At 39.5% G+C, this 27,939-nt stretch overlaps 1 protein-coding gene across 1 annotated transcript; it reads right to left on the bottom strand.

The window, feature by feature from the left end:
• Positions 1-389: 389 nt before the first annotated feature.
• Positions 390-27,939, bottom strand: EAF2 (ELL associated factor 2). The gene is made up of 6 exons (XM_041002921.1): positions 27,761-27,939; positions 20,573-20,667; positions 13,806-13,942; positions 11,863-12,044; positions 5,935-6,195; positions 390-566 (listed from the first exon to the last, which is right to left on the bottom strand). Exons 1-6 carry the CDS (start codon positions 27,867-27,869, stop codon positions 520-522), a joined length of 831 nt encoding a protein of 276 aa, XP_040858855.1. The 5' UTR covers positions 27,870-27,939; the 3' UTR covers positions 390-519.

Here is a 27,939-nt window from a genome sequence, read left to right as displayed (position 1 = left end):
GACTGTGGATGGACCCAGCTCCGGCCACTGTGACCAGCAGATGGAAAATCTTTCTTCTCCTCTCTCTGTAGCTCTGCTTTTCAAATAAAATAAATATTTAAAATAGGGGCAATCCTAATTTCTATGAAAATGGATTTATAACATTTATCATAAACCAACAGCCTTTTACACTGTACAACTGCAGACAACCATGTGGTAAAACACAACACTGAACTGAAGAGTCTATAATATCTACTCTGCCATCTGTTAGCCAACAATATATGTCACAAGTTACCCAACTTCTGAACCTGTTTTTTTTTTTAAATCTATTAAACTTTAGCCAGCAAATAAAGATAACAACGTGTGGAAATGTTGGTACCCAATAAAAGGTTAAATAAACAACATCAAGGGAAAATTTAGAATCAAATTTATTTCTTTTATCAAAATCAAAAACATTTTCCTTCGTCTCAGGAATTTTTATTCTCAGTATAAAATAAACCAGATGCATATAAACTTTAAATATTACAGTAACATATTTCTTCAGTCATCACTGTCGCTTCCTGATTCACTTAGCTGCAAATCATTTCCTAAAAAAGATCATGAAACTGTGATTACATATTTATTTTTCATATTGATATGCCATAAATATTACACAAAATATAACACCAAAGGTGATTCTTTTTAGATAACATTTTATAACAGATTATTGATTACCCCATAACTAGTCACACAATTAGTAGCTCAAATATTAAATAGAAAATTTATACACCAAACTTCAGCATAGTTTTAGTATCTTAGTTTTTCACATACCAGTATCACCCTTTTCTTCACACAACTGACTTACTATTGATGAATAACAGAAATTAGTTTATGTCCGGCATGGTAGCTTAGCGTTTAGAGTCTCTACCTTACATGCACTGGGATCCCATATGGGTAACAGTTCTAATCCCAGCAGCCCCACTTCCTATCCAGCTCCCTGCTTATGGCCTAGGAAAGCAGTCAAGGACAGCCCAAAGCCTTGGGACCTTGCACCCGTGTGGGAGACCTGGAAGAGGTACCAGGCTCCTAGCTTCAGATCGGCACAGCTCAGGCCACTGCGGCCGCTTGGGGAGTGAATCAACAGATGGCAGATCTTCCTCTCTGTATATCTGACTTTCTAATAAAATAAATAAATCTTAAAAAAAAAAAAAAACCAAGCCTAGAAACTAGTTTAGAAATCAGACTATCATTTTACATGAAGAATGTCATGTTAAGTTTTCAATCACTGAAAGTGCAATCAAAATCATTAATGAATACATGTTAATAACTCATTGATTGCTTTGTAATTAATCTGTGTGCTTTGTAATTCGTCCTGAAGCTTATATTTCCATAGAGAAAGACAGTTAACAAAACAAATATACAACATAATGCCAACTAGGAATAAGTACTCTGGAAAAGTTAATGTGATTACTGAGATAGTCGTGGGAGGTGCTATTTTAGAAGGAGTGGTTGGGTAAGCCTTGTTAAAGGATGGCACTCAGAGAGAGAAGCAGAGATAAAAAATAGAGGGAGTGGAGTGTCTAGGCCAGGGGCATAGCAAGTGCACATGCCCTGAGGTAGCAGCAGGCTAGCTGTGTTCTCTGACTTGCAAGAAGGTCATTGTGGCTGTAGTTGAAAGGATGAGGAGAAGACTGGCAGCAAATGAAATCAGAAAGGTATGAAGAAGGTCATGGCAAAAATTCTGAATTTTGTTTGAAACATAATGGGAATTCATGGGAAACTTTTAAGTAGATATCTCACTTGAACCCAATGTTAATCATGAATAGCATGCTACTTGGCATGGAAGGAACACAGGAGCAGGAGAGGAGTTGAGTCAAGTTCTTTCTCTCACACACAAAAATGGGTTTTGACTTAGGTGGTCCAGTGGTAGTAGTAAACAGTACAGTTCACTGAAGACAGAGTTTATAAGGATATCTGTAGCACTGGATTTAAAACCAAAAGAAAGGTTTCTGGTGCACACAATGCATAAATGGTGCTCATCTTTGATGAGGGTGCAGATACAGAAGGAACAACATTGTGGATGAAAAGTTGTAAATTCAATATTCAGTGCAGTACATTTGAGAAACCTAGTAAACATCCAAGTATATAACATGTAGGCAATTGGATATGCAAGTCTGGAGCCCAAGGCAGAGATTGGAACTAATTAAAGATTTGGGAGTCACTGACTAGACTCGGGTTTTTGTTTTGTTTTGTTTTTGTTTTGAAGCTATGGGATTGAATGAAATCTTTTGCATGTTGGGGTCTGTGCAGTGGATGTAGGGGACACGAAGGGGTGAAGAGTGTTGTTCCATTGCAGGCAGGGCCGCAAGGAACTTCCCGCTGTTTGGCAGGGCCCCCCTGGTGGACGTCTCTACAAGCACCTGAATGCAGCTCCACGGGACCATCCTGCGCAAGAATTCTAATCCATCCAGGCATTTGTTTGCTACTGTGAGGCTGGCCCTTTGCTCAGTGTGAGCTTGGAGGTTAGTGTGGGTGATAGCATCTTGCAAAGGGGTCTTCTATTATTCCTACTGTCTTGGCTGTCCCCATTGACCTTATGTTAATCAAGGGACCTACATTTAGGCTTTCATTCTTTCCTCATTCCTTTTCTTTGTGATGCAAGATTGAGTTGTAGGATAAGAATTGTAGCAGGAACTTCTATTGTTTCTAGGTAAAACTAATGGCAAAATTATCCTTAGAAATTCCCAACTTGACCATGACGTAAAAAGTCTGAGCCAGAGTTTGACTGATTTTGTATAAATAACGCAGACAGCTTTCCCACATTGTCCATTATGATCATGTAATCCTAGTGGTCTGTCTTTCTTTCCTCTCTACACCTCATCCACGCACCCTTCTAGAGTTCTGAACTCAGCTGGAGCTGGACTCTGGCATTTGGATAGTAAATTCACACGGTTAAAATTTTCTCATATTTTTGAGAAGTTTTAATAAGATATATCTTAATTCATATATCATAAAATTAATCCTTGTAAAGTATACAATTCAGTGATTTTCACCATTATTCTAAGTTGTAAAGCCATTATAACTAAGTTTTATACATTTTCATCACTCCAGGAAGATACTGTAAATAAATCAGCACTCCTTATTTCCAATTCTTCTTGCTCCTAGTAACTATGAAACTACTTTCTCCTATGTATTTGCTTATTGTGAACATTTTGCATAAGTATGAGAGAGCCAAGAAAGGGTGTGACCCATGCCCAGCTAGGCTAGGCTCCAACACCTATCAATGAGAACTGAGACTGTGGTGGGCCATGCCAGGCTGGGTTAAAAACCAGCAGGTACAAGAATCAGGGCTGGGACTGTGCTCGATAGGAGAACTTTGGAGACTCCCCTGTTAGGCTGCAGCTCTCACTGTAGAGTGTGAGAGCCAGTGATGGGGTGAATCAGACTGAGCAAGACTGCAGCACCCCTGGGCATGCAGGTGGTCTGGGTCTGGGGGCAGCCAACCTGGGCTAGGCTCCAGCACATGGTGGCACTCATGAGAGCCAAAATTGGGTGTTGTACATGTTGGGATAAGCCATGGCACCTGCCAATTCACATGAGAGCCAGGTCAGGGTTGACCAGGCTAGGCTAGGCTATAGCACCACCAGTGATAGTTGGAATGAGCATGCGCCAGTCAGGTTTCACCACAGTACCCATCAGTGAGTGCCAGGACTGGGATCTGGCCATGTCAGTCTGGGTAGCAGCACCCACCGGCACATGTGAGATTTGAGTCGGGGAGTGGGCCTGATAGGGGAACTTTGGGAACTCTTCTCCTAGGCTGCAGCTCCTACTGGTGAGCATGAGACTGGGGCTGGGGCAGGGCAAGGCAGGGCAGGTTAGGATGGGCTACAGCACCTGTTAGCATATGTGTGAGCTAGGTCTGGCCCAGTCTAAAGCATATATTGGCATGACAGAGCCAGGCTGGGCTAGGCTGTTGTGCCTGGCAAAGATAGCTGGGACTGGGGTTGGGTTGAACTGCAGCACCTATGGCAAATGCTGAGACTGGGAGTATGTCTCAAACTGGGCAGCAGCATCGGCTGGCACATTCAAGACCTGGAGCTACAAATGGGTCTGGTAGGGGAACTTTGGGGACTCTCTTGTTGGGCCACTGCTTCTATTGGTGAGCCTAAGAGCTGGGTCTGGGGGTGGGTCAGGCTGGTGCATACAAAAGCCAGAATGGAGGCAGGCCAGCCGGGGTAGCACCCACTGGCAAGTACCAGTACTAGGTGCAAGTCATGTCAGGCTGGACCACAGTACCTGTGGGCACAGGATCTGGAGCTAGGAGTGGGTCTGGCAGGGAAACTGTGGTCACTCCTCCACTAGGATTAAGCTTTATCTAGTGAGCGTGGGAGTTGGGGCTGGCAGTGGACTGAGCTGAGAAAGGCAGCAGTACATGCCAGTGCAGGATGGACTGCACAAGGCTGCAGCAAATGCCAGTACCTGCAAAAAAGCAGGGTTGGAGGAGGGTCTGGTAGGAGTTTTGGAGATTGCCCCAACAGGCCACGGCACCCCCTTCATGCTGATGTGCATGAAGATCAGGCCTGTGATGAGCTGGGCTGGACTCTCAGCCCCCATCAGTTCACATGAGAGATGGGTCTGAGGGTGAAACGGATCAGGCAGCTGCATCCACCAGTATTTGTGTTGTCTGGTTCAAGTGATGACCCGAACCTGAGTGTGCACTGGTTGGCACACATGAGTCAAGTCTGAGGTCACCCCAGGTGAGGTTTCTTGGGGGATTCTCAAAATAGTTGGTAAGATCTAAACCAAGGGCCCAGGCAAAATCACAATATATTTAGTCCAACCTTGAAATGCCTATGTCAGGACTGGTCCTCCTCATGTCTGTGCATTGGTCAGCATGCGGAGACGCACATGGGGGAAACGGCAGCCAGCTCAACTAGGCCAGCAGAGGGCGTCAAGTACCTCATCACAGGATGGAAAGCAGAACAGTTTGGACTACTATCTTGGCCACACTTTTCAGCATGTCCTTGTGCCTGTGGATGCACTAAGGTGGATTTGGTCAGCCAATAGACCTTGGAAAGATTTTCCCAGCCTTGGCGTAATGAAATCAACAACTTCTCAGAACTATCGTAACTTACTCAAGTAATACCCTTGGAATACTCTACCCCACAACAGGCTCTCTAAGATGTCATCAAATGATCTTTTCCCCTATCCCCGGGTACTGACATAGTTTGATATCAAGGAGTTGCTCCCTCTCCTCTCCTTGGGACACAGGAGGAAAAAAAAATATTAAAACATGTGTTCCAACCAGCTTCCTCCATACCTTGACCCTCCCCACCCTATTTAGAGACCCACATGGGCATGTATCTCTCTCAACTATATAATTAATGTTAACAAATACTTATTTAAGTTGCTAAGATCATAAATTTGAAGAAAAAAACCTTTCAACTTTTCTCCAGCCAGCTTTCCAGTTTTTGAATTTTCACTCATGATACTTTTCATCTTTGAGCCAAATTCTGAATATATGAGAATAGCCTTGGAATATGAGCTGCTTAGTAAAAGCAGTAAGCACTTCTTAGGTACTAAACCCTCTCTTAATGCTTACTAATGTTAATAATTAGCCAGTTGGAGAGGTACATATAATTTTTAAGACTTAAATAAACAATTTGATAGGCAATAATGAACTCAGATCAGCAACAGAAACCTGGAAGGAAGAGAACCCCTCGAACAGTCTCTCCTCAATGAGAAAAGGCGGTTTCATTGCTTTGCTCACCTTACTGGAGAGCTCGTGCCTTCCCTAAGGAAGAGTGTCTTCTAGCTGTGATGTGTATTCTCACTTAATTCAATGAAAAGGTAGTGGTTAACAGTGCCAAATACCTAAAATGGGAATCTTCTCCTGTACCTAGTTTTAGAACATGATCTATATGGCTCCGCTGTGAATTCTTGCTTCTCCAACTAGCTATGCTTATGTATACTTACGTAAGGTATTCATCAGAAGGCCACTGCTGTCAGGTAATCTGTTATGGTCCGCGTCCACTTCTTGCATTCTGTACTGTGGTACGGTGGACATGGCAGGATGTTCGGAGACATAACTCCCTGGTTCAGACGAAGAGGATTTGCACTCTTCATCTTCGGAGTCACTAGAGCTATCCTCACTGCTGGAAGATGATGAGCTTCTGGAATCAGATGAACTCTCACAACTACTCATCTGGTCTACTAGACTAGCTTCTGCTTTCAGCTCTGTAAAGAACACAGAAATGCACAGAGACGCTGAATAAAGACAATCTGAATATACTAGCTTCAAAGAAACTGTTGCTCAAGAATAAACAAAGACCAAATATATAGCATCTGAATCAATTCATTAAAAAAAAAAAACACTTCTCTACCATCAGTCAATACTTCAATGATGAAACTATGAAAATAATGATGAGCCATTTCTAAATCTAAACCACACTTTCGTTTGATTTATTTATTTAGTTCTGCTTGTGGCCTGGGAAAGCAGTAGAGAACAGCTGAAGGTGTTGGGACCCTGCACCTGTGTGGGAGACCCGGAAGAAGCTCCTGATTCCTGGCTTTGGATCGGTTCAGTTCCAGCCTTTGTAGCCACTGGGGGAGCAATTCAGTGCATGGTGGATCTTTCTCTGTCTCTTCTTCTCTTTGTAATTCTGACTTTCCAATAAAGAATAAAAATCTTTAAAAATTTTATTGTTATTTGAAACAAGTACAGAGACGAGGAGAGACACAGATCTTGAATGCAATGGTTCACTCCCAAAATTGCCACAAGGTCCAGAGCTCAGCCGACCTGAGACCAGGAGTCAGGAGCTTCTTCTAAGTCTTCCACATAGGCACAGGGACCCAAGGACTTGAGCCATCCTCTGCCACTTTCCCCAGGCCAGAGGCAGGGAGCCAGATTGGAAATGGAGTAGCTGGGACACGAGCCAGTACCCATATGGGATGCCAACGCTGCACTGCTCCTCCCTGCTCCCAAAACAATTTGATGGAACACATTTACTTAGGTTTACCCCTGCCTCCTGAATGGGAATTTAAAATATTGAACAGCTGAGTAAAAATTTTAAATCAGGAGCCAGTATTCTGGCACAGTGAGTTAAGTCATTCCTGCGATGCTGGCATCCCACATCAGACTTTCAGTTCAAGTTCCAGTTCTGCTTCTGATCAGGTTCCCTGCTGAAGTGCAGTGTAGGGTTCCTGCCATCAGCACGGGAGACCCAGAAGGAGTGCTGGGTTCCTGGCTTTGGCCTGGCCAGACCCTGGAGGGTGAACCAGCAAATGAAAGATCTCTGTCTCTCCCTCTCTGACTTTGCCTGCCAAATAAATAAATAAACTAAGTAATTTCAAAACATTTAACAGTTTATTTGGTTAGTATATTGCAATAACATTTATTTATTTAATTGAAAGGTAGAGTGATGGGGCTAACGAAGAGAAAAAGAGATCTTTTATCTCCTCAAATGGCAACATCTGGGAGTGGGCCTGACTGTTACAATTATGCAACTCCATCTGGATCTCACATATAGATTGAAGAGGCTCAAGTATTTGCATCATCATCTGTTGCCTTCCCAGGCACAGGGAGCTGGATCATGGGTGGAACAGCTGGATCACAACCAGAGTACCAACCTGAGATACCAGCATCACAAGTGGCCCCTCAACCGGCTGTGTTATAATGCCAGCCACGACACATTTCCATTTGATAGTAACTTAGTAGACAGCCAATCTGAGTTAGTTTGCAATTTCTAGCCCAGTCCCTCATTTTCTCTAATGCAGATATATTAGCTCTCTTTCTGCTATCAGATTACATCAAATTAATCACTCAATGAACTTCATATGTCAAATCAAGTTCTTTGTATTAGTTGCTTGGTATATTCTTCAGTCAGATCGTTTCTGTTTAATACTTTACTTACATGGAGTAAAACGCATAGCTAAATGAATTTACATATCTATAACTTTGAGTATGGTCAGAGAACACAATCTGTATGACTTCAGCTTTTACAACTTCATTGAGATTTGATTTATAGCCTAGGATATGGTTAATCTCGGCGAATGTGCAATAGACACCTGAAAAAAGAAAGGGTGCACCTGGCTGTTGAATATAGTGCTTTAGATACATATATTCATTCAAATCAAATCCTGCTGTTTTACTCAGAGTTTTTAATATCTTTGATTTTTATCCAGTAGTTCAACTAGTTGCTAAGTGATGAGGTGATGACCACCCAAGCATAACTGGATTTTTATAGTTTTCTTTCTTTTTTTTTTCTGCTTTAAGCACGGCAGTTCTATTGCTGGGTGTGTGTACATTTGTCTTCCTCACACACTAACTTGATTATCAAGGTGCCACTGTAATCTGTTTTACTCTGAGGTCTGGTTTATCAGATACCAATACAGCCATATATGCTTTTTTAAATTAATGCTTCATATGAGTGCTCCAAAAATTATAAAAGATAGAATTAGAAGATAAGCATATTTTGGTATAAAAATTCTTGAAATGCCTGCATAGCTTTTTTTTTTAATATACACTCTGTGTGAACTTCTTGAAGACCCACTCATAGTTTCTGTTCTACTTTCAAGCAACTTGTACATTAGTTTCTTATACACTTGTCAATGTATTTTAAAGGAACTGTCAGTTTCTACTTTCAATTGGTTTATGTAGATCACTTATGAGTAAGATAACTACTGACATGTTAGGATTTAAGTGTGACATTTTAATACTTGCTTTCTGATTGCTTCTTCCGTATTTCACTTCTGTTTATCTTTTTCATTCTGTGGGTTACATAATCATTTTAGAATTTCATGCTAATATATTTATGGTATTTTAGAAGCCATCAATTTGCATATTCCTATTAGTTGCTTCTGGTTTTCCCAGAGGTACATTTGCCATACCAATGCTTTACCATTTTGAATAGGAGTAAAAACCTCACTTCCATTTAGGACATTTTGTCTCCATTTATTTTTGAATACCATTATCTGATAAGTCAGAAGATGCTGTCATTCTGTTTCAATGGTCTCATAATCTAGAAAAGTAATGAAGAAAACCATAATCTGTTGTAATTTTTTGTGTATATTTTTTCCGTTGTCCTTTCTCCTTTCCTGAGATTCCAAGATAGCTTCTTTTAACATGGATTTTTTTTTCTTCTGCTAGAATAACTTTCTAATAACTTTCAGTATTTAAGGGTGGTCTTCTAGCAACAAATTCTTTGTTTTACTTTATAAAAGAGGCTCTTTCCCTTCATCACTGAAGAATTATTTTGGCATTTATAGGATTTGTGTTTACCATTTTTTTAAGCATCTGGGTTCCAGATCAGAAGTCTGATTTTGTCTGATAGACACTGTGACCTTTGTCTATTGTGGTCAACCTTTTTTTTTTTTTGTCTTCAGTCTTTAGAAATTTCATTACAATGTATCTTGGTACGGATTTCTTTGAGTTTATCCTATCGGGGATTTGTTTAGCTTCTTGAATCTATATGTTAATCTCTCCCATCAAACTTACTCCGTGTTTCTATAGCTAGATCATAGATGTCTACAATGCCACCATATTAATTTTCAGGCATTATTTGTTTAAATATCCTTTTAGTCCCAGCTTCACTCTATTCTGAGATTGCAATGACACCAATATTTTTTTTTGTCATTTTTTCACATATCTCAAGTTTTCAGATTCGTCAAATTGTATAATTGGGCATGTTTACTGATTCTACCCACGTTCTAGCATTGTCTTGGTCTTCTTAGCAAATCTTTAACAGTAACAGTCTGTGCTGTTCCTTGCTGGTACAACATAGAGGAAAGAGAGGACTTCACCAGGCAGAGAACTCCAGTGCCAAGATGTGGGAAAAGGGAATGTCTAGCCTGAGAGAATCAAGACTGCTTCCAGGGCTGGCGTTGCGGCACAGTGCATTAAACCACAATCTACATTGCCAGCATCCCAAATGGGTGCCACCTCAAGCTCCACTTCCAATTCAGTTCTTGTTAATGTGACTGGGAAAGCAGTGGAAGATGGTCCCAGTTTTCAGACCCCTGTACTTCATGGGAGACCCAAATGGAGTGTCAGGTTCCTGGCTTCAGAATGGCTCAGACCAGTCGCTGTGGCCATCTGGAAAATGAACCAGCGGATGGAAGATCTCCCTCTCTCTCCTCTCACTCTCCCATTCAAATAATTTTTTCAAAGAGTGCTTCATGGGCCCAGTGCAGTGGCCTAGCAGCTGAAGTCCTCGCCTTGACCATGCTGGGATCCCGTTTGGGTGCTGGTTCTGATCCCGGCGGCCTCGCTTCCCATCCAGCTCCCTGCTTGTGGCCTGGGAAAGCAATAGAGGACGGCCCAAAGCCTTGGGACGCTGCATCTGTGTGGGACACCCAGAAGAGGTTCCTGGCTCCTGGCTTCGGATCGGCATAGCATCGGCTGTTGCAGCCACTTGGGGAGTGAATCATCGGATGGAAGATCTTTCTCTCTCTTTCCTTCTCTCTGTATATCTGACTACACAATAAAAATAAATAAATCTCTACCAAAAAAAAAATTGCCTCTTCCTGCCTTTTTTTGGGGTCACTGAAGCAGAGAGTCAGAATGTGTCTCCTAGTAACAAGCTGTTACAGCAGTGTTTCCTCCTTCAAGATGTCTTTTAATGGGAAAGAGGAATCCTAGGGTGGCAGGGCTGGAGGGGATCTGAGAGGTAAGTGGAAAAGAACAGTTTTCCCAGGCTAGGTACAGGTCATGGTGGGATTCCAACTGTAGGTGCCTGCTGTCCAGTAGGCACTTCTGATGGGACACAGGGTTCTGCAGTGAGGCACAGTACTTTCAAGACTGCAAATACTCAATATATGGCATTATCTTCCTTTGTGGCACCTACAGGTATGTGGTGTCTCAGCATAAAGGAAGGGACTCTAAGGCTCTCCTTTTCTTAAATAGCTCAAAGAGCAAACATAAAAAATTAAACTACAAAAATAACTAGAACTGTTACACATAAATTTGAAAAGGTGATTTAAGAACAAAAACTGATTCTAACCATGTGAGTACAGAGTGGATTAAAATTATGTGTTTGCAAAACCTGATGAAGAGAGGGAAAGGGAAAACGGGCACTGGTGGGGAGATTGTGGGATGGGGCTGTCTTTCAAGAACTATGTCTTTGGAATGCATAAAATCTGTTCTCTTTATGTTAATAAAAAATTTTTAAATATTCCCTATAATATTTTCAAATAACTAGATAAATAAAATTTAAGATATTTTGTATCAATAAGACATTGGGCTTATGCACTCCTTACTGTATAGGGCTTACTAGTCCATTAGAGGATGAATATCATACTAAGCCTGGAAGGGGTGAGTAGATTTGGAAAACTATGTGCATATTATGAATGCAAAATATGCATGTAAATATACTTTGGAAACTATGGGCTCCCTTTTCAGTACCTTAACTGTAGTTAGGAAACAAATACTGAGATTTAAGTTTTCTTTTTTTTCAAAAGGATTTTACCAACCCAGAAATGCCTTTGTGTTAAAATTACACAAATATTCAACAGAATTTAGCTGTTGCTTCTGTTTACTATATATCCTCAATTCCCTAATATGGTGGCATCTTAGATATCTACAATCTAGCTATGGAAACACAAAGTAAACAAGTAAGTAAGAATTATCACAGCTACAAAATATAAAACTCCAGTTACAATTCAACAGTGACATTTTTGTCCTGAATCACGACAAAAAAAGATGCAAAAATATCTTCTTGGATATAATCTTACTTATATAATACTGTAAACCATAAACTTTGCCTTGCCCAAGAGAAATGCATTGTTACAGAAATTTTGTTCTCATTAAAATCTATAATCCTACTGGCAATTAAAATGAGAAACTCACATAAAATTTCTTAATTATCTCTTGTAAAGGGGCAGGCAGAATAGACACTCAGATTTTACCCTTTTCAATATCGTCCATTGAAGATGCTGGGGATACCTCATCCTCAGGCGGATCCTCAGGTGGATCTTCAGGCGGATCCTCAGGTGGAGAATGTTTTGTAAGAGTGGGAGTCCTAGTTGAATTCCGCATTTGTTGCTGATGCTGCTCCATGCGATACTGAATTTTACTGCTTCCTTCAACTCTGCAATCAATATTAAAGATCAAGTTAACAACCATTTTAACTTACAACTGAAATTGACCATTTATCTTTTTCCTAGAGATCTTTGAAATGACATTCAAAAAGTAAAACATTATTTCATCATTTAATAGCATTTATTATTTGCTATTCAATGCTACTTCAAAAAGTCTATGAAAAATGGAACTAAAGGCATGAATTTTGGTGCAAAACAATTTTTGAAATCCTTGCATAGTTGTTTTCAGTATATGCATATTGCACATATTATGAAAAAATTCTTTGCATTGAACTTTTGCATCAAAATACACCTAGTTTTAAGTTACATTTCTCTGTACATTTTCTAAAGTAAACTTTTATGAAGCATCAGGTGTAAGTCTGCTGAGGGATTCAAATGAGAACAAAAGACTGCACAGATTGAACTGATAATAAAATCACCTAGGACAACAATAATACAGAAAACCTATGTGCATGATAGGAGCAATTTATTCCCTAACTTCTGAAATGATCAGTTCTGTTAAATTAAGAACAATTCCAGATTTTCCATTAGACATGTTTGTAAAAGATATTCATAAATTTTTTAGAAAATACTATCTAACAAAATTGAACTTAACTTCTCCCTCTTTTATTTCCAGTACCTAAAGGCTCTCATTGTTTCCTTCAGAAAGTGTTTAGAGCCTCATTTTCATGTCTACTCTCAAAAATTCTGCTTTATATATCTTTCTGTTTCCCACATTGTTTCATTTTATTTTGCTGGGTTAATGTTTGAAGCAAAACTGTAAACATGCCAATCTTTGGTTAGAATTATTTTAATATATAACCACAACCAGCAAGATGTCTTGCCTTTTTAGTTAATATTGAAGGCATTAACCTACCTTTACCTGCTTAACTCTAACCCACTATCAGCATCTCCAACTTTCCAATACTTACACACAGGTACAGAAACCAAACCTCTTCCCTGTTCGAACAAACCTTGTTCATTGGTCCCGAATAAATCAAATGTATGCATGCCTTCAAACCTCACATCCTAAAAGCATTTTTGATCTATTAAACTGGCATTTCTTAAATTTTCCTACAAGTAAGAATCATTGGGAGTAGTGGAAGTTGGGGAGGGGAATTAAACGATAGAGCTGCAAGATTCTTTTTTGGATTTGCAATTATACTTGGGAGCTCTTATTTTTAAGCAGCACCCAGAGTAATTCTTAGGAGTTTTACCTCCACATAGCACAGCATCTTAAAGCCTCCCTGAATGTTCCAGCACTATTTGCCTGTACTTGCTCTTGGAACAAGTGCCCTCATGTTACATGGTAAGTAATGTATGACCTACTTGAGAAGGCTTTATTGTCAATCCAGTTAAAAGGCAGAAGCTTTGAGGTTAGTATCTGTATAGCAATTCTTCCTTTTTCTAGTGCCTTACATATTCTAGGTGCTCAATAAATGTTTACTGTTGAAGATGAAATTATTTCTGGAGAGTATATAATGGCTTCTTTCAGTCTAGTTCTATCAAAGCATCTACAGTAAAATAAAAGGTACAACCACAGAGATGGAAAGCATTCAGAAGCAAAACAAACCTTTACCTATCAGAGAATAAAGCAGTAAAATCTTTTGCATAAGGATCTTCATTAAATTTTAACTTAAAAAAATTAAAACATTTTTGTGACAGAGAAATAACCTGGATAATCTGATTTAACACAATAATTTTTTACCCTGACCTTTCCTTAGAAATGTATGTGTTGCTTAAAAAAAAAATAATTTCATTTAATCACATACCTTGTTTTTTTTACAGTGATGTTGCTGCTGAGTTTTTCTAGCCGACATTCTCCAGTATCATGGTTAATAATCAAAATGCATTCTTTTAAGTAAGGTTTCTTTGAACCTTTGAAAACAGTTACTGGTGGAGTTGAACCCTGTTTTAAAAGTTAGTTAACATTACTTTAAGTTACTATAGAAATTCAGTTGGGATGACCATTGAGTTCTTCTAGTACTGTATGTCTTACTTCATATTATGTTCAAGTTACCTAAAGCTATCTAACTGTACTACTCCAAGACCAAAAAGAGTGTTGTAAAAAAGACACAGATAGTGGAAAAAGCTGAGATCTCAATGCCATTGTCACTGAGCAAGGGGAAAAGCGGAAGTACTTACCTGAGCCAGTAAAGATCTGTTTCACTGCTCCATAATGGGCAATTGGTATTTAATATCAATCAATACATTTTACAAATAAGGAAACACAAGTATTTCTCTTCTTCCTTATTGGCTACATAAGTTTAATTTCTATAAACTGTAATTTTCTTAAATTGGTACCTCCCTATGCTGATTAAGGAAAATAAATGTTAGCAAGGAATATCTGTGACACTGAACCCACTGATTAATTTTTAGCATTATCAAAAGTAAGGCAGGGGCAGATATTTGGCCTAGTGGTTAAGTTATAGTATCTGCAGCCCACTTCAGATTGCTGGATTTGAAGCCAGCTCCTGATTCTGACTTGCTGCAAATGCAGATTCTGACTTGAGGCAGCAGCGACAGTTCCCGTAGTCAGATTCCTGTCTCTTACGTGCAAAGCCTGGACTGATTTTCTGCTCCCAGCTTTGCTCTGCCCCTGCCCCACCAGTTGTTGTGAGTACCAGATGAGTCTGTCAGCAGATGGGAGCTCTCTCTGTTGTCTATCTCTATGTCCCTGCCTCTCAAACAATGAAATAATAAACATAAACAAGCTTTTTAAAACAGGAAAACAACAAGACATTATATTCTTTATGATGTCATTGATATAGGGCGGGTATATGACGCAGCAGTTAGGACAGTGCTTGACTCTTGAAATCCATATTGGAATGTCTGGGTTTGACTCCCTTCACTAACACTCATCCAACTTCTTGTTGATTTCACCCAGAGTGGTTTAAGCGCTCAGTTTCCTGCCACCCAAGTGGGAAGGAGACCTGAGTTCGTGACTCCAGCAAGGCCCAGTCACAACTTCTGCAGGCAGTTGGGGAGTGGATGGCTACATGAAGATCTCTCTATTTCTGTCATTGTCTGTCACTCTACCTTTAAAATAAAGAAAACAAATCTTTTTAAAAAAGGAAGTATAGTGGGTAAGTGTTGTGACACAGCAAATTAAGGTGCTGCTTCAGATGCCTGCATCCAACGTTGAGGTCCTGGCCTCTCTTCAGACCCAGCTTCCTGCGAATGCACCTGGTAACCAGCAGATAAAGGCTCAAGTGCTTGAGTTCCTGCTACCTACATGAGAAACCAGAGTAGAATTTCTGGCTCTTGCCTTCAGCCTGGTCCAGCCCTGCTGTTGCAGATATTCACAGAGTGAACCAGCAAAGAAATATTCATTTGGTCTGTCTCTCTCTTCTGTCAAATAATCTTTAAAAAATAGAAAGAAGTGCACAGCAACATTCATAAAATACTCTTACCAACAAACAAAAATTCCAAAAAAAAGAAGCCAACTCCTATCAAACTTTTAGTTCAATCATTATCAGTTGATAGGGAACTATGGGGAGTAGATGCACAAGTTAAATAATACCAGATGGCAATAATTCTAACTTGGTTCCCTTAACAAATCAATGGCATTTATTTTAGAATAAATGAGGCAATAAATACAATATCAAATACAATGCAAGGATGTTATTTGGATTCTGGTTAGGATATTTTACAGACAAATTTCTGTAAAAACACTTGTTTGAAACCATCGTGAAGATGTAAACATTAAGTATCACTTTAATTCTATTAGGAATGATGATATCTGGGAACTCAGAATGAAAACCAAGATGTTTTTATTAGTTACAGATGCATAAATAAAGCTATTAAATGGTATAATAATATTTGGGATTTGCTTTAACTTATGGTGGAAAAAAGTAGTAGGGAAATGATTTATCAATGATAGGCATATGGGTATTCATTACACTATTCTCATATAACAAATAATTTTTAAAATCCAGATATTTAATGATAATCTATTTCTACATACATATTCCTCTTTTCTTTTCTCTCTAGTGACTGTTAGCTTCTTTCACACTAGAGATTTGCCACATGACCACTAGGTGAAGTAGGAGCTACATCTGGGGAACTGAGACTGTCATAAACAGGGGACGGTTAGCAGTTTCTGAGAAACATGGAGAGAAAATGACAAAAGCGAAAGCACAGATTTTTCTTTCTCATTTCTTCTTCTTTTAATTGCTTATTTCTAAGACTCCAGTGGATTGCAGAAAATAGGAACGCATACTGTATGGATGAGGACATGTCTAGGCTGGTGAGCTAGGAGCATGATCAAGACAAAACAAACTGTCTACTTGGCTGGTACATACATTTTTCAGATGTCTTAGCTGAAAAACAAGCAAGTGAGATAACCCAAAATAGTAACCTAAGAATTCCAAATTACAGTTAAGAGATAGGTACAATCACTTCGTATGCTACCTTAGAATAAAATACATTTCGAAACTGCAATGAATTATTGTACCTGAGTGTTTGAAGATTTAAGAACTGAATCATTAATTTTTTTTTTTTTTTTTTAAAGATTTATTTTTATTATTTTTTCATTGGAAAGGCGGATATACAGAGAGGAGAGACAGAGAGGAAGATCTTCCGTCCGATGATTCACTCCCCAAGTGAGCGCAACGGGCCGATACTATGCCGATCCGAAGCCAGGAGCCTCTTCTGGGTCTCCCACGCGGGTGCAGGGTCCCAAAGCTTTGGGCTGTCCTCGACTGCTTTCCCGGGCCACAGGCAGGGAGCTGGAAGGGAAGCGGGGCTGCCGGGATTAGAACCGGCGCCCATATGGGATCCCGGGCGTGCAAGGCGAGGACCTTTAACCACTTGCGCCACCGCGCCGGGCCCGAATCATTAATTTTTAAGAATTGCACTTATTGCCTCAAGAAGTACTAGGATCCTTAAAATATGAAATGTGAAAAATTTCTGATCATAGGTCACAGATAATCCTTTCCTTCAACATCTGAACATGAATTTGTTTTATATTATCCCTCCCTAAATTGAAAACCATTCCTAACTTTCAAATTTCCATTCCCACCCATACCCTTATTCTGTATCCCAAGAAAGGCAACTAGTTATAAAGGTAATTACAAAGACCATAAGTTATCCTTGCCTCGTATAATTTCTGTGTTCAATACTATGACCTGATTTTATAAAATAACTGAAAGCATACATTACCAGGGAAAGAACAGAGAAAGGACTCTTAATCATATAACAAATTAATTTGAACAAAATCTTCTGTTTATTGGTATGAACAAGAAAAAGTAGTGAGCAAAGGAATCTGGCTATTTATATATACTTCATTTTAAATAGTTAAGTATAAACTGAGAGTACATAAAGTGACAGCTAAATAGGGAGTCATGACATGAAGATAATCTGCAACATAACATGATATCTTAGCAAAACCTGCTTGGCTGAGGAGGAAGGGATGGTCAGCGTAACGAATGAAAAAAAAAAAGCCACTGGGGGTGTGAGCAGGTTAGACAAACAGTGGAGCAGGGTAGACTAACAGTGGAGAAACTCAGCACCTTTGTTATAGCAGAAAACTGTATGCATTATTATATATACCAGGAAAAGAAAGTAATCAATAGAGGAACAGAAAGGCACAATAATGTTTCTAAAGTAGCAAGAGTAATAAATAAAGAAGAAAAGAAAAAGAATGAAAAGATGCTTGGTAAAACGAACAAAGAGGACACAATCAATGATGGTCATGAAGATCAAACATACAAACATCAAACTGATGTGAAAAGACTAAATGGATAAAATTCTCCTAATCAAAATGGAAAATTTCAAATTGGGCAAAAAGTGAAACAGTATATTCTGTTGACAAAAGATATACTTGAGACAAAATATCAGTACAAAAGACAAAGATTCCATGAACATACAAATAAAAAGCAATGGTGGCAACATTAACATTGGATGGTATTTAGGATAAAAACCACAAAGTTTAAGAATGAGAGTTTACAAGAGTACTTCAAAGAGTTTGTGGCGGAGTGTTTAGGCCTGGTTGTTAAGCCATGGGCCAGCATGTTGGGGGTGCCTGGTTCCTGACTCCAGCTTGCTGCTAATGCAGACCCTGGGATGCAGGGGGCTCAGGTCAGTGGATTCCTGTGGGCCTGGAGTGAGCTCCTGGCTCCTGACTTTGGCCCTGCTGGCCCTGGCAGGTTTCTGGGGAATGAATCAGCAGGCAGGAGCTTTCTTTGCCTTGCCTTCTTTACAAAGCATTCACAGAATTAAGGATTCTGAAGAAAAGGAAATATCCTACTCCTTTTTAAGATTTATTTATTTTTATTGGAAAGGCAGATCAGATTTATGAAAAGAAGGAGAAAGAAAAAGATCTTCCATCTACTGGTTGAATGGGCAACTAGTTGTAATGGGCAGAGCTGAGCCAATCTGAAGCCAGGAGCTTGTTCTGGGTGTCTCCTGTGGGTGCGGGATCCCAAGACTTTGGGCTGTCCTGCTGCTTTCCTGGGCCACAAGTAGGGAGCAGGATGGAAGGAAGTGGAGCAGCTGGGAAATGAACTAGCACTCATATGGGATCTGGTACTTGCAAGGTAAGGATTTACCCATTTAGCCAACACACCAGGCCTTACCCTAATCCTTTAGATAAGTTATTTAAATCAAGAGGAAAAACCTCCACAAAATTAATTGGAGAATGAAATTCCACTTTTATTCATGGTTGTTCAAGGACTATGCACCTAGCAGGAAAAAAAAGTGCCCTTGACAGGTGATAAAACTACCTGTCTAAATGAGTTACAGAATAAAGTTCAAACTAATCTGCATTATATATTTGGCCCTTTATTAACTTGACTCCTAAAATTTTTTCTCACTTTTTCCCCAGGTGCACCCCTTTGATGTGACCATAGTGGCACATACATAGTTCTTCAAATATTTTTGATTCACTGCACATCAAATCCAACAAATCCATATTTTTGCTTGTTTGTTTGTTTGTTTGTTTAAAGGCTCAGAGACACACACAGAGTAATTCCTCAACTGCTAGTTCAGCCTCCAGATGCCCTCACCAGTGGGATTGGGCTGGGCCAAAGCCTGAGAACTCAAAGTCTCTTAATATGGGAATTCAATCTAGGTCTTCCGAGTTGGTCGCAGGGACCGAAGTACTTGAGTCAACACCTGCTACCTCCTGGAGTATGCATAACCAGGAACCTGGAATGGAAAATAGACCTTGCACTTGAACCCAGGAATTCTGTTAGGGAATGCAAGCACCCCGGACAATGTCTCCACTGCTGAGCTGAATGCCTGCTCCACTGTCTTTCCTTTCTCTCAGCTTTCGTTCTGCCCTTCAATCATGTAATTTTGAACTCATCTTCAAACTCAGTGTATCCTGCTGATTTCCCTCCTTTCATTGCCTTGGTTTACTTCTCTTTCGGCATTCTATCATATATATATTAGCCTTGGGACCCTGCACCCACGTGGGAGACACAGAAGAGGCACAGGGCTCCTGGCTTCAGATCGGTGCAGCTCTGATTGTTGTAGTCACTTGGGGAGTGAACCAGTGGATAGAAGATCTTTTCCTCTGTCTTTCCTTCTCTCTGTGCATCTGACTTTCCAATAAAAACAAGTAAATCTTAAATTTTAAAAAAAGGGAATTTCAGTTGAAACCCTAACGAAACATATAGCACATGATAACTCTATAGTAAAGTAGGATATAGGTGAATGAAAAGGTTTATTAATCAGAATGAGAATCTCTACTCGCGTGGTAACTTTAAACCAGTCATCATTGATCAGTACTATTATAGCCAGAGACAAGGTTAGTGGTTCCTGCTGCTTAACTGAAGGCTCTTCAGCATCGCAAGTGGTGGCTTAATCTACTGTACCACCATGCCAGCTTCCTTAAAAACTTCCAATGGTTCTCAAATGTCTATAGCGTAAAGACTAAAATCTACATGACACACAATCTGCCCTCAGCCTTCCTTTTCTGTTTCCATTCCTGCAAATCACTTTCACCATACAGTGATTTACTACATAAAGTTATTTTTCCCACAAATTCCTTATTTTTTCTGCACAAGAGCCATTCCAATGCTGTTCTGTTTACCCAGAGCACTCTGTCCCAAGGGCTTGGCTCAGATTCTGTTTGCTTTGTGAAGTGTTCCAAGATTCCATTGGGTAGTGTGTTTCCACTTAACTTGCTTGCACAGAATTTTGTATATGTTCTAACTTACAAAACTAGAGGTCTATATGTCTGTCGGCTGCAATATATTAGGACTAGAGAGCAAGGGATACGGTCAAAGTTGTGACTTGCCATTTAATAATATCTGTTCAGATCTCCATTTTTTTCATGTGACTTGCTATGACAGTTCTTCAAACTTATTAAATATTTACCAGTATTAAATTTGATACCTATTATTATTAAAGCAGTTGAAGATTGTTCTACTCACAAATAGTTTAAAACATGAAGTTTTTGTTTTGTTTTGTGGGGCTTACTCATTTCTATAACTTACCATTACAATTATACATGAATTGCACAATTACTTTCACTTAAATTCAGTGGAAATTATACCAAAAAATTCCTCTAGTTTGTATATAAGAAACTTACCTCTATATTTGGCAGAGTTATGGTCACCTGTTCGCCTTGGCCGACTTCAAGGTCTCCTTCACGGGAAGTGTCAATAGAAGCAGGTTTGAAGTCATCTAAAATTAGATATGCGTACTGACTTTATAAATCATACCTGGATATCAGAAATACAAGTATATTTCACAGTTTTAAGTCTTCAAAAGCCAAAAATTAAAAAGGTTTAGAAAAGTCTCTGTATTAATCAACAAAATATAATCCAGCTTAAATGCATAAATTCCAAGAAAAAAGAAATATCTTTAAACTAAAATAGTATTGCAGTGCCCAGAAGAAAGAAAAATTTGCTCTTGACAGATGATAAAATTGCCTGTCTGAGTTACAGAATGAAGTTCAAACTAATTTGCATTATATATTTGACCCTTTATTAATTTGACACCTAAAAAAGTTTTTGTCTCTCACTTTATCCCTGGGCACACCCTGTTGATATTACCATAGTGGCACATGCATAGTTATTCAAATATATTTTGATTTGCTATGGTATAATTTTGATTTGCTATGGCATAATCCTGTTATATCAAGAGAAATGGCACTAAGATATTCTACTATTGAAAAGTAAACAAGATATTCTACTATTGGAAAGTAAACAATGCCAGTATTTTTATAACTTGATGAAAAATTGAGCAAGATAAGACATTTTCAATTTTCAGAAAATTCATTATTTTCTCCAATAAATTTGTTTCGTATACCACATTTTTTATCTACCACCACTCGTCTGCTGTCTGGCATAACAAAATGAATGGATGCTTAGAAAATACTGGAGCACTTCAAAAAGTTCATGACAAAATAGAATTAAACATAAATTTATTTTGGTGTAAAAAAATTTGGGGCCCGGCGCAGTGGCGCAGTGGTTAAGGTCCTTGCCTTGCACGCCCCGGGATCCCATATGGGCGCCGGTTCTATCCTGGCAACTCCACTACCCATCCAGCTCCCTGCCTGTGGCCCGGGAAAGCAGTCAAGGACGGCCCAAAGCTTTGGGACCCTGCACCCACGTGGGAGACCTGGAAGAGGCTCCTGGCTTCAGATTGGCTCAGTTCCAGCCGTCGCGCTCACTTGGGGAGTGAATCATTGGAGGGAAGATCTTCCTCTCTGTCTCTCCTCTCTGTATATCTGCCTTTCCAATAAAAAAAATAAAAATTAAAAAAAAAATCTTTAAAAAAATAAAGTTTGAAATCCAGGCACAGTTTTTGTTAAATATGTTTTCCCCATATGAACTTTTTGAAGATTTCTTTTATGTATCAGTGGGTAAACTTAAACACTGACCTAGGTCTAACAATTGGAGCTTTTCGTGGATAAACACACCACTAAAGGATGGACAAACTTAACCAGATCTGCCATTCCAAAAAACTTTAGATATATTTTAATTTTGAATTAAAGTGCAGTAAAAATAATGCCATTAAAACCTATCATTTGGAGAGAACTGCATCTTGTCAAACAAACTTAAACACTCGTAGAGCTGAGGTGGGTGTTAGGGTACAGGGGGTAAAGTCATTGCTTAGTTTGCTAATATCTCAGAATACTGGTTATAGCTTTGGCACCTCCATTTCTCATTCAGCTTTCTGTTAATGTGCCTGGGAAAGCCATACAGTATGGCTCAAGTGCATGGGAGATGCTGCTGGAGTTTCTGGCTCCTGGCTTCAATCTGGCCTACCACTCTCTGTCATTGCCACTTGGGGAGTAAAGCAGTGAATGGAAGATTTCTCTTTCTTGCCCCTACTGCTTCCTTTCAAGCATATAAAAATAAATAAGCATTTTTTTTTAAATCCCCAGAGGTCCTTAACAACAACAACAAAAATGTAAGATATGAAATCCATTCAAAAATAATACATATCAAGGGCTAACATCATGGCACAGTGGGTTAAGTGGCTGCTTGTCATGTCTATATGCATGCTGGTTTGAATCCTGGCTGTTCCACTTCTGATTTTGCTCCTAATGTGCTTAGGAAGGTAGCAGAAGATGGTCCAAGGATTTGAGCTTCTTCCTCCCAAGTGGGAGACCTGAATTGAGTTCCGGGGTCCCAGCTTTGGCCTGGCCCAGTTCTGGCCATTACGGACATTTAGGGAGTAAACTAGAAGATGGATTTTGATATATGATTCTTTAGACGGTTACTTTTTTAAAAGATTTACTTATTTTTATTGCAAAGTCAGATACACAGAAACGAGGAGAGACAGAGAGGAAGATCTTCTATCTGAAGATTCACTCCCCAAGTGACCACAATGGCAAGAGCTACACTGATCTGAAGCCAGAAGCCAGGAACTTCCTCCAGGTCTCCCATGGGTGCAGGATCCCAAGGCCTTGGGCCATCCTTGGCTGCTTTCCCAGGCCGCAAGCAGGGAGCTGGATGGGAAGCAGGGCTGCTGGGATAGAACCAGCACTCAGATGGGATCCTGGTGCATGCAATGTGAGGACTTTAGCTGCTAGGGCACGCCACCGGACCCTAGACAGTTATTTTTTTAAAGGAATGCTTTACTAAAACATGGTATACATTCCACATAGAACACAAATAAGCATTTAGAACTTTCACAAAATGGTGTATAACCAGCAAGTAGATCAATCAATACATTATTAGCCTTGTCCCCTACCCCTTCCAGCCATTACTCTTGCCCCAAGAGTATTCATTTTATATTTACAAACCAACAAAAAAAATTCCCAAAGGCAAAAATCTAAATCCAAAGTAATTACTTATTAGTGAAACTTAGTGAACCATAATGGGCAGATTTGGGAAAAGGAGATCCTTTCAATGTTCACCAAATTATTGCTATTAATAAACAATGGCTGGCCCTGCTTTCTCATGACAATTATGGAACACCTATCATGTATCTGATATCATAGTTAATACTTCATATTTAATCCTTAAAAAAATAGAAATTAAAAATAAATGAAATCTAGTCCTCTAATCCTCAAACATAAATGTTAATGAATATAAACAATTCATATAAATATTATTTATAATATAGTTTATTCTTCATGCTGCTTTAACCTAAAACTCAATGTATAAAGAAACCATTTTAATGCTTATTTCTAGACTATAACACACGGATGTAAAAAATCACACAGGCAATGAACAAAATGTGATACAGCTGATTCACACGTATCCCAAGAGGCACACTGGAGGAATAAAATAATGCAGATTAGATTGAAAATACACTAGGAAAAAAAATACATTAAGAAGTTTGTTAGTAGTGCTAAGTAAGAAAGATGAAAGATATAATTAAGGTGCTACATTTTGGATGCTCAAACAAGGGAAACAAGCATTCATTAGCATTAACTGATGAAAGACTAAAGAAAAAAATAGAACTGAATTTAAATACCATAGTATAAAAACAATGTAAAAACAGAAGTGAAACCAGAAAAATCTAAGAGAATCAACTCAAACAGAAAACAGAACAATAACAGTTATCATAGACTAATTGATCTCAAGTTTTTCCTAATCACTGCATCTTGTAGTCTGTCCGAACAACTGTGTAAAGCAGGAAATGTCCCTATCTTAAGGATCTTAAGGGAAATGAGAGTGTAAGAAATAAACTCCTTGCCCCAGATCATAAAACTAAAACTAGGATAAGGAAGCACAAAATTCAGTTACAGCAAGACACAGAGAAAGAATGACAGAGGGTGGGAGGCGGTGGGGGGAGGGGAGAGGATGAAGGGAGGGAGAGAGGGAGGGAGGAAGAGAGAGAGAAAGCCATGATAGCTAGCAAATTTCATTTGTGACCCTAAAAGTGAGCACCAAGATCATTTTATAGGGATGTATGCAAAGTAATGGACACTTAAAAACCTTCCACTAAAGTTATCATCATGTTCTATGTGAATGCCCTCAGTGATGGACTTTGCTGGCTCTCAACTTTCTAACTTTAACTCTCCTTCAAGGTTTTGCTTATTTGTTTAAGTTATCTCCTTTATGCAGAACATCTCGTCACTACTTTTTAGTCGACTAAACCATCAGCATACCTATGGCTATTCCTGATGTTCTCTGTGCTATCACTCTCAGATTCTAAATCCTGTTTCAATGACCCTCTGCCCTGAAGCTTTTGTTCTGGATGCTGCCTTTCCCTACACTCCAGAAAGTAAAATTCTTCTCTACACTTACAGCATTTGCTATACCACTCATAAAAACATAACATACATTACCTCATATCATTTACCTCTTCGTGGACAGGTCCTATTGGATATGTCCTTTGGGGAGAGTACCTTATACTTTACTTTTCCCATCATTTTGTTTCTAGCACAAGAACATTTAATATAAGAGATATATAAAGAACCCACAATTTACTTTGGTTCATATTGATCATGCTTCTCTAATCCTCCTCCAAACCTATTTTAAATATAAATGGGATGATTTTAGTATAAAATATTTGTTTTCTTGTGCCCCAGATTAATTTATTTAAGAGCGTCAGTACCCCAAGACAGGCATTGTATACTGTGTTTGTACTTTTCACTAGCACTGCACTTCTGCTGTTACTAACACACTTATTACTAATATTTTACAATAGGGACTGACATGTGGCACAGCAAGATAAGCTGCTGCTTATAATGCCAGCATCTCAGATTCCAGTTCTGGCTGTTCTATGTCTGATCCAGCTCTCTGCTCACGTGCCTGGGAAGGCAGCACCTGCCACCCATGTGGAAGACATGAATGGAATTTCAGACTCTTGACTTTGGCCTAGACTAGTCCTGGCTGTTGCAGACATTCGGAGAACACATTAGTAAATGGAAGACTGCAGTCTCTCCCTATCTCCTTGTAACTATGCCTGCAAACAATATATATGCATATATTTCTTTAAAGTCTTAGAAAAATATTTTACAATAAAGAATTTTTCATGATAGATATGTAAAGCATTGGAAACAGTATCCTTGGGGCTGCTGATGTGCAACAGCATCTTAAGCCACCACTTGCAACCCATATGAGCAATGTTTCAAATTCTGACTGCTCCACTTTTGATCTAGCTTCCTGCTAATGTGCCTGAGAAGACAGCAGAAGAATGGGCCAAGCCGTGGGGCCCCTGCACTCACATGGAAGACCCAGATACAGCTGCAGGTCAGCTGTTACTGTTGCAGTCTTATGGAGAGTGAACTAACAGATGGAAGATCTCTCTCTCTCTGTAACTCTGCCTTTCAAATAAATAAACCTTTTTAAAAAGAAAATAAACTTTCCTAAAAGAAGTGATATCCTAGAGTAACTCCATGGCTTTCTGACCACCAACACCTTAGTGACAGGGATGAAAGAGCAGATACAGTTGTCATTTAACTCTAGGGTGCTTCTGAGAAGAAGCCAGCCAGACTATCTTGTTGATAGTTTTTACTGCTAAGTCCTGATAAACGTTTTATCAAAGTCTTAATTTCAAAGACCCGTTTGAACGTAACTCTTCAGAGCTAACAGTGACTACATTTAATTTCTACTATGTGCCAAACAACATGAATGTTGTTTATTCCTACGTATTTATTCTTACAAAAACCCTGAAATGTATTATTGTATTATTATCACCAATTTACACCTAAAAGTGAGGCTGAGCTCTTACAGAATGTTCCCAAAGTCTCTCACACACATATACGGTGAAAACTAACATTCAGTATATTAGATACACGTAATTGCCCCTTACACATATCACTTTATTTCATATTATACTGTTTTTTTAAATGAGGTACACTTTCTCTGAATAATATCAGATTTACTATTCTATCATTTCCACCCCTTATTTGTGTGTGTGTGTGTGTGTGTGTGTTTAATATTTATTTATTAGAAAGGCAGAGTAGTAGATAAAGAGAGAGAGAGAGACAAAAAGATATTTCCATCTGCTGGTTCCCTCCACAACTAGCAGCAAAGCTAGTTTATAATCATAAACTTTGCAAATTGGAAAATTAAGTCTAGAGAGTATTTGAAACAAAAAGGTGTGGAGAAATAAGAATCCCATTACACTTTTGAAAATGAAACTGAAAAGAGAAACTCCACAGCCAGCACAGCAGGGCTATCTCACCACGGGGCTCTGGGTGGTGGCGTGTGCTAAAGAATGGAAATAAACAAGGCACACCTGTTTCAGCTCGCCCACTGATTTGATCAATTGCATATGAATTTAAAAAAAAAAAAAACGCTTTTAGGCAATGTAAATATATCCTTGGAGGGTTAGAGCCACCCATTCATTCTTCCTATCTTTACTCGGATTTACTAGATTAACCAAAACCTGAGTAAGCTTTGGAGACTGTCAGCTCCAACTGGGCATTTTTATTGCATCATGGACATTCCAGAATAAAAAAATGATACAGGTCTCTAGAAACAGACAGAATGAGAAGGTGAAATGATGAGAAGGTGAAATGATGAGACAAGAGATCTAGGCAGGGGAAAAAGTGAAAAAAAATACCTACTGCACAATGTTGCCACAGAAAAATGACGGTTTATGATTCAATGATGTCACAGTTTCGCTCCCAACGCAGAATGCTATGAAGGCCATTATGCAAAAAATATAAAACGTTCTACATGAAAAATCACAGATGCTCTATTTTTCTGGAGTCACTCGACTGTTAAAGCAAAAACAGCTTCCTCCCCTCCCCTTTTAACCTATTTGTTAATCACATAAAAAAAGTTTATTAAAAAATAGTTTCAGAGGACAGAGAATGAAAGAGCAGAAATTACAGAGAAATAGTCTCTAAATAAAGAAGGCAGTGACGCACTCATTTAATGAAATTCAGGTTCCCAAAGAGATACAGATGATTGAGCTGCTGGGAAGCTCCTCCCAAGAACACACTACACCGAATTTCCCAATCCCCCAAAGAAAAGCAAAAGCATCGCTCCACCAGCGGCCTGCAGGCTTTCCTGTCTCTATCAACTCAGTTGTTCTCCTCCGTTCTTCGCTTACCACTTTCCTCACGTCTCTGCAAAATCCTTCTGTCTTGTCAATCTCCTGTCACCCCTGCAAATGTCCATAGCTCTCCTCATCACCTTGCTGGTCCCAGTTGAAAGCACCCAGGATGTATTTACCCACACCTGCGGGACGCCGGCTCCTACCCCTGCCTGTCCCTCGCGCCGGATCCCGCTGATCTCCCCCACCCTACCATCCTCAGAGCATGGGGAAGGGGCGGTGGGAACAGGAACTCTGAGGCTCCACACGCCCATCCCAGGACGTCCCTCTGTCCTCCCCACCCCAATGGGCCGTCCCCACTTACAGCGCACCGTGTGGAAGGCGCAGCGCGGGTGCTTCTCAAAACTCTCGCCTAGTTTGAGAACCCGCTCGCGACGGTCAAAGTGTCCAAGTCCGGCTGCTCCATTCATCATTATCCTGTCCCGCTCCCACTGTGCCTCCACAGCCCGCGCTCACTCACCGTCTGCCACCTCAGCCCCAAGC

The sequence above is a fragment of the Ochotona curzoniae genome, unplaced genomic scaffold (assembly GCF_017591425.1).
Source record: "Ochotona curzoniae isolate NIBS_2020 unplaced genomic scaffold, NIBS_Ocur_1.0 scaffold_2587, whole genome shotgun sequence".
NCBI classification, from domain to species: domain Eukaryota; kingdom Metazoa; phylum Chordata; class Mammalia; order Lagomorpha; family Ochotonidae; genus Ochotona; species Ochotona curzoniae.
The sequence above is the reverse complement of the archived record's forward strand: the minus strand, read 5'-3'. Positions and strand labels throughout refer to the sequence as shown.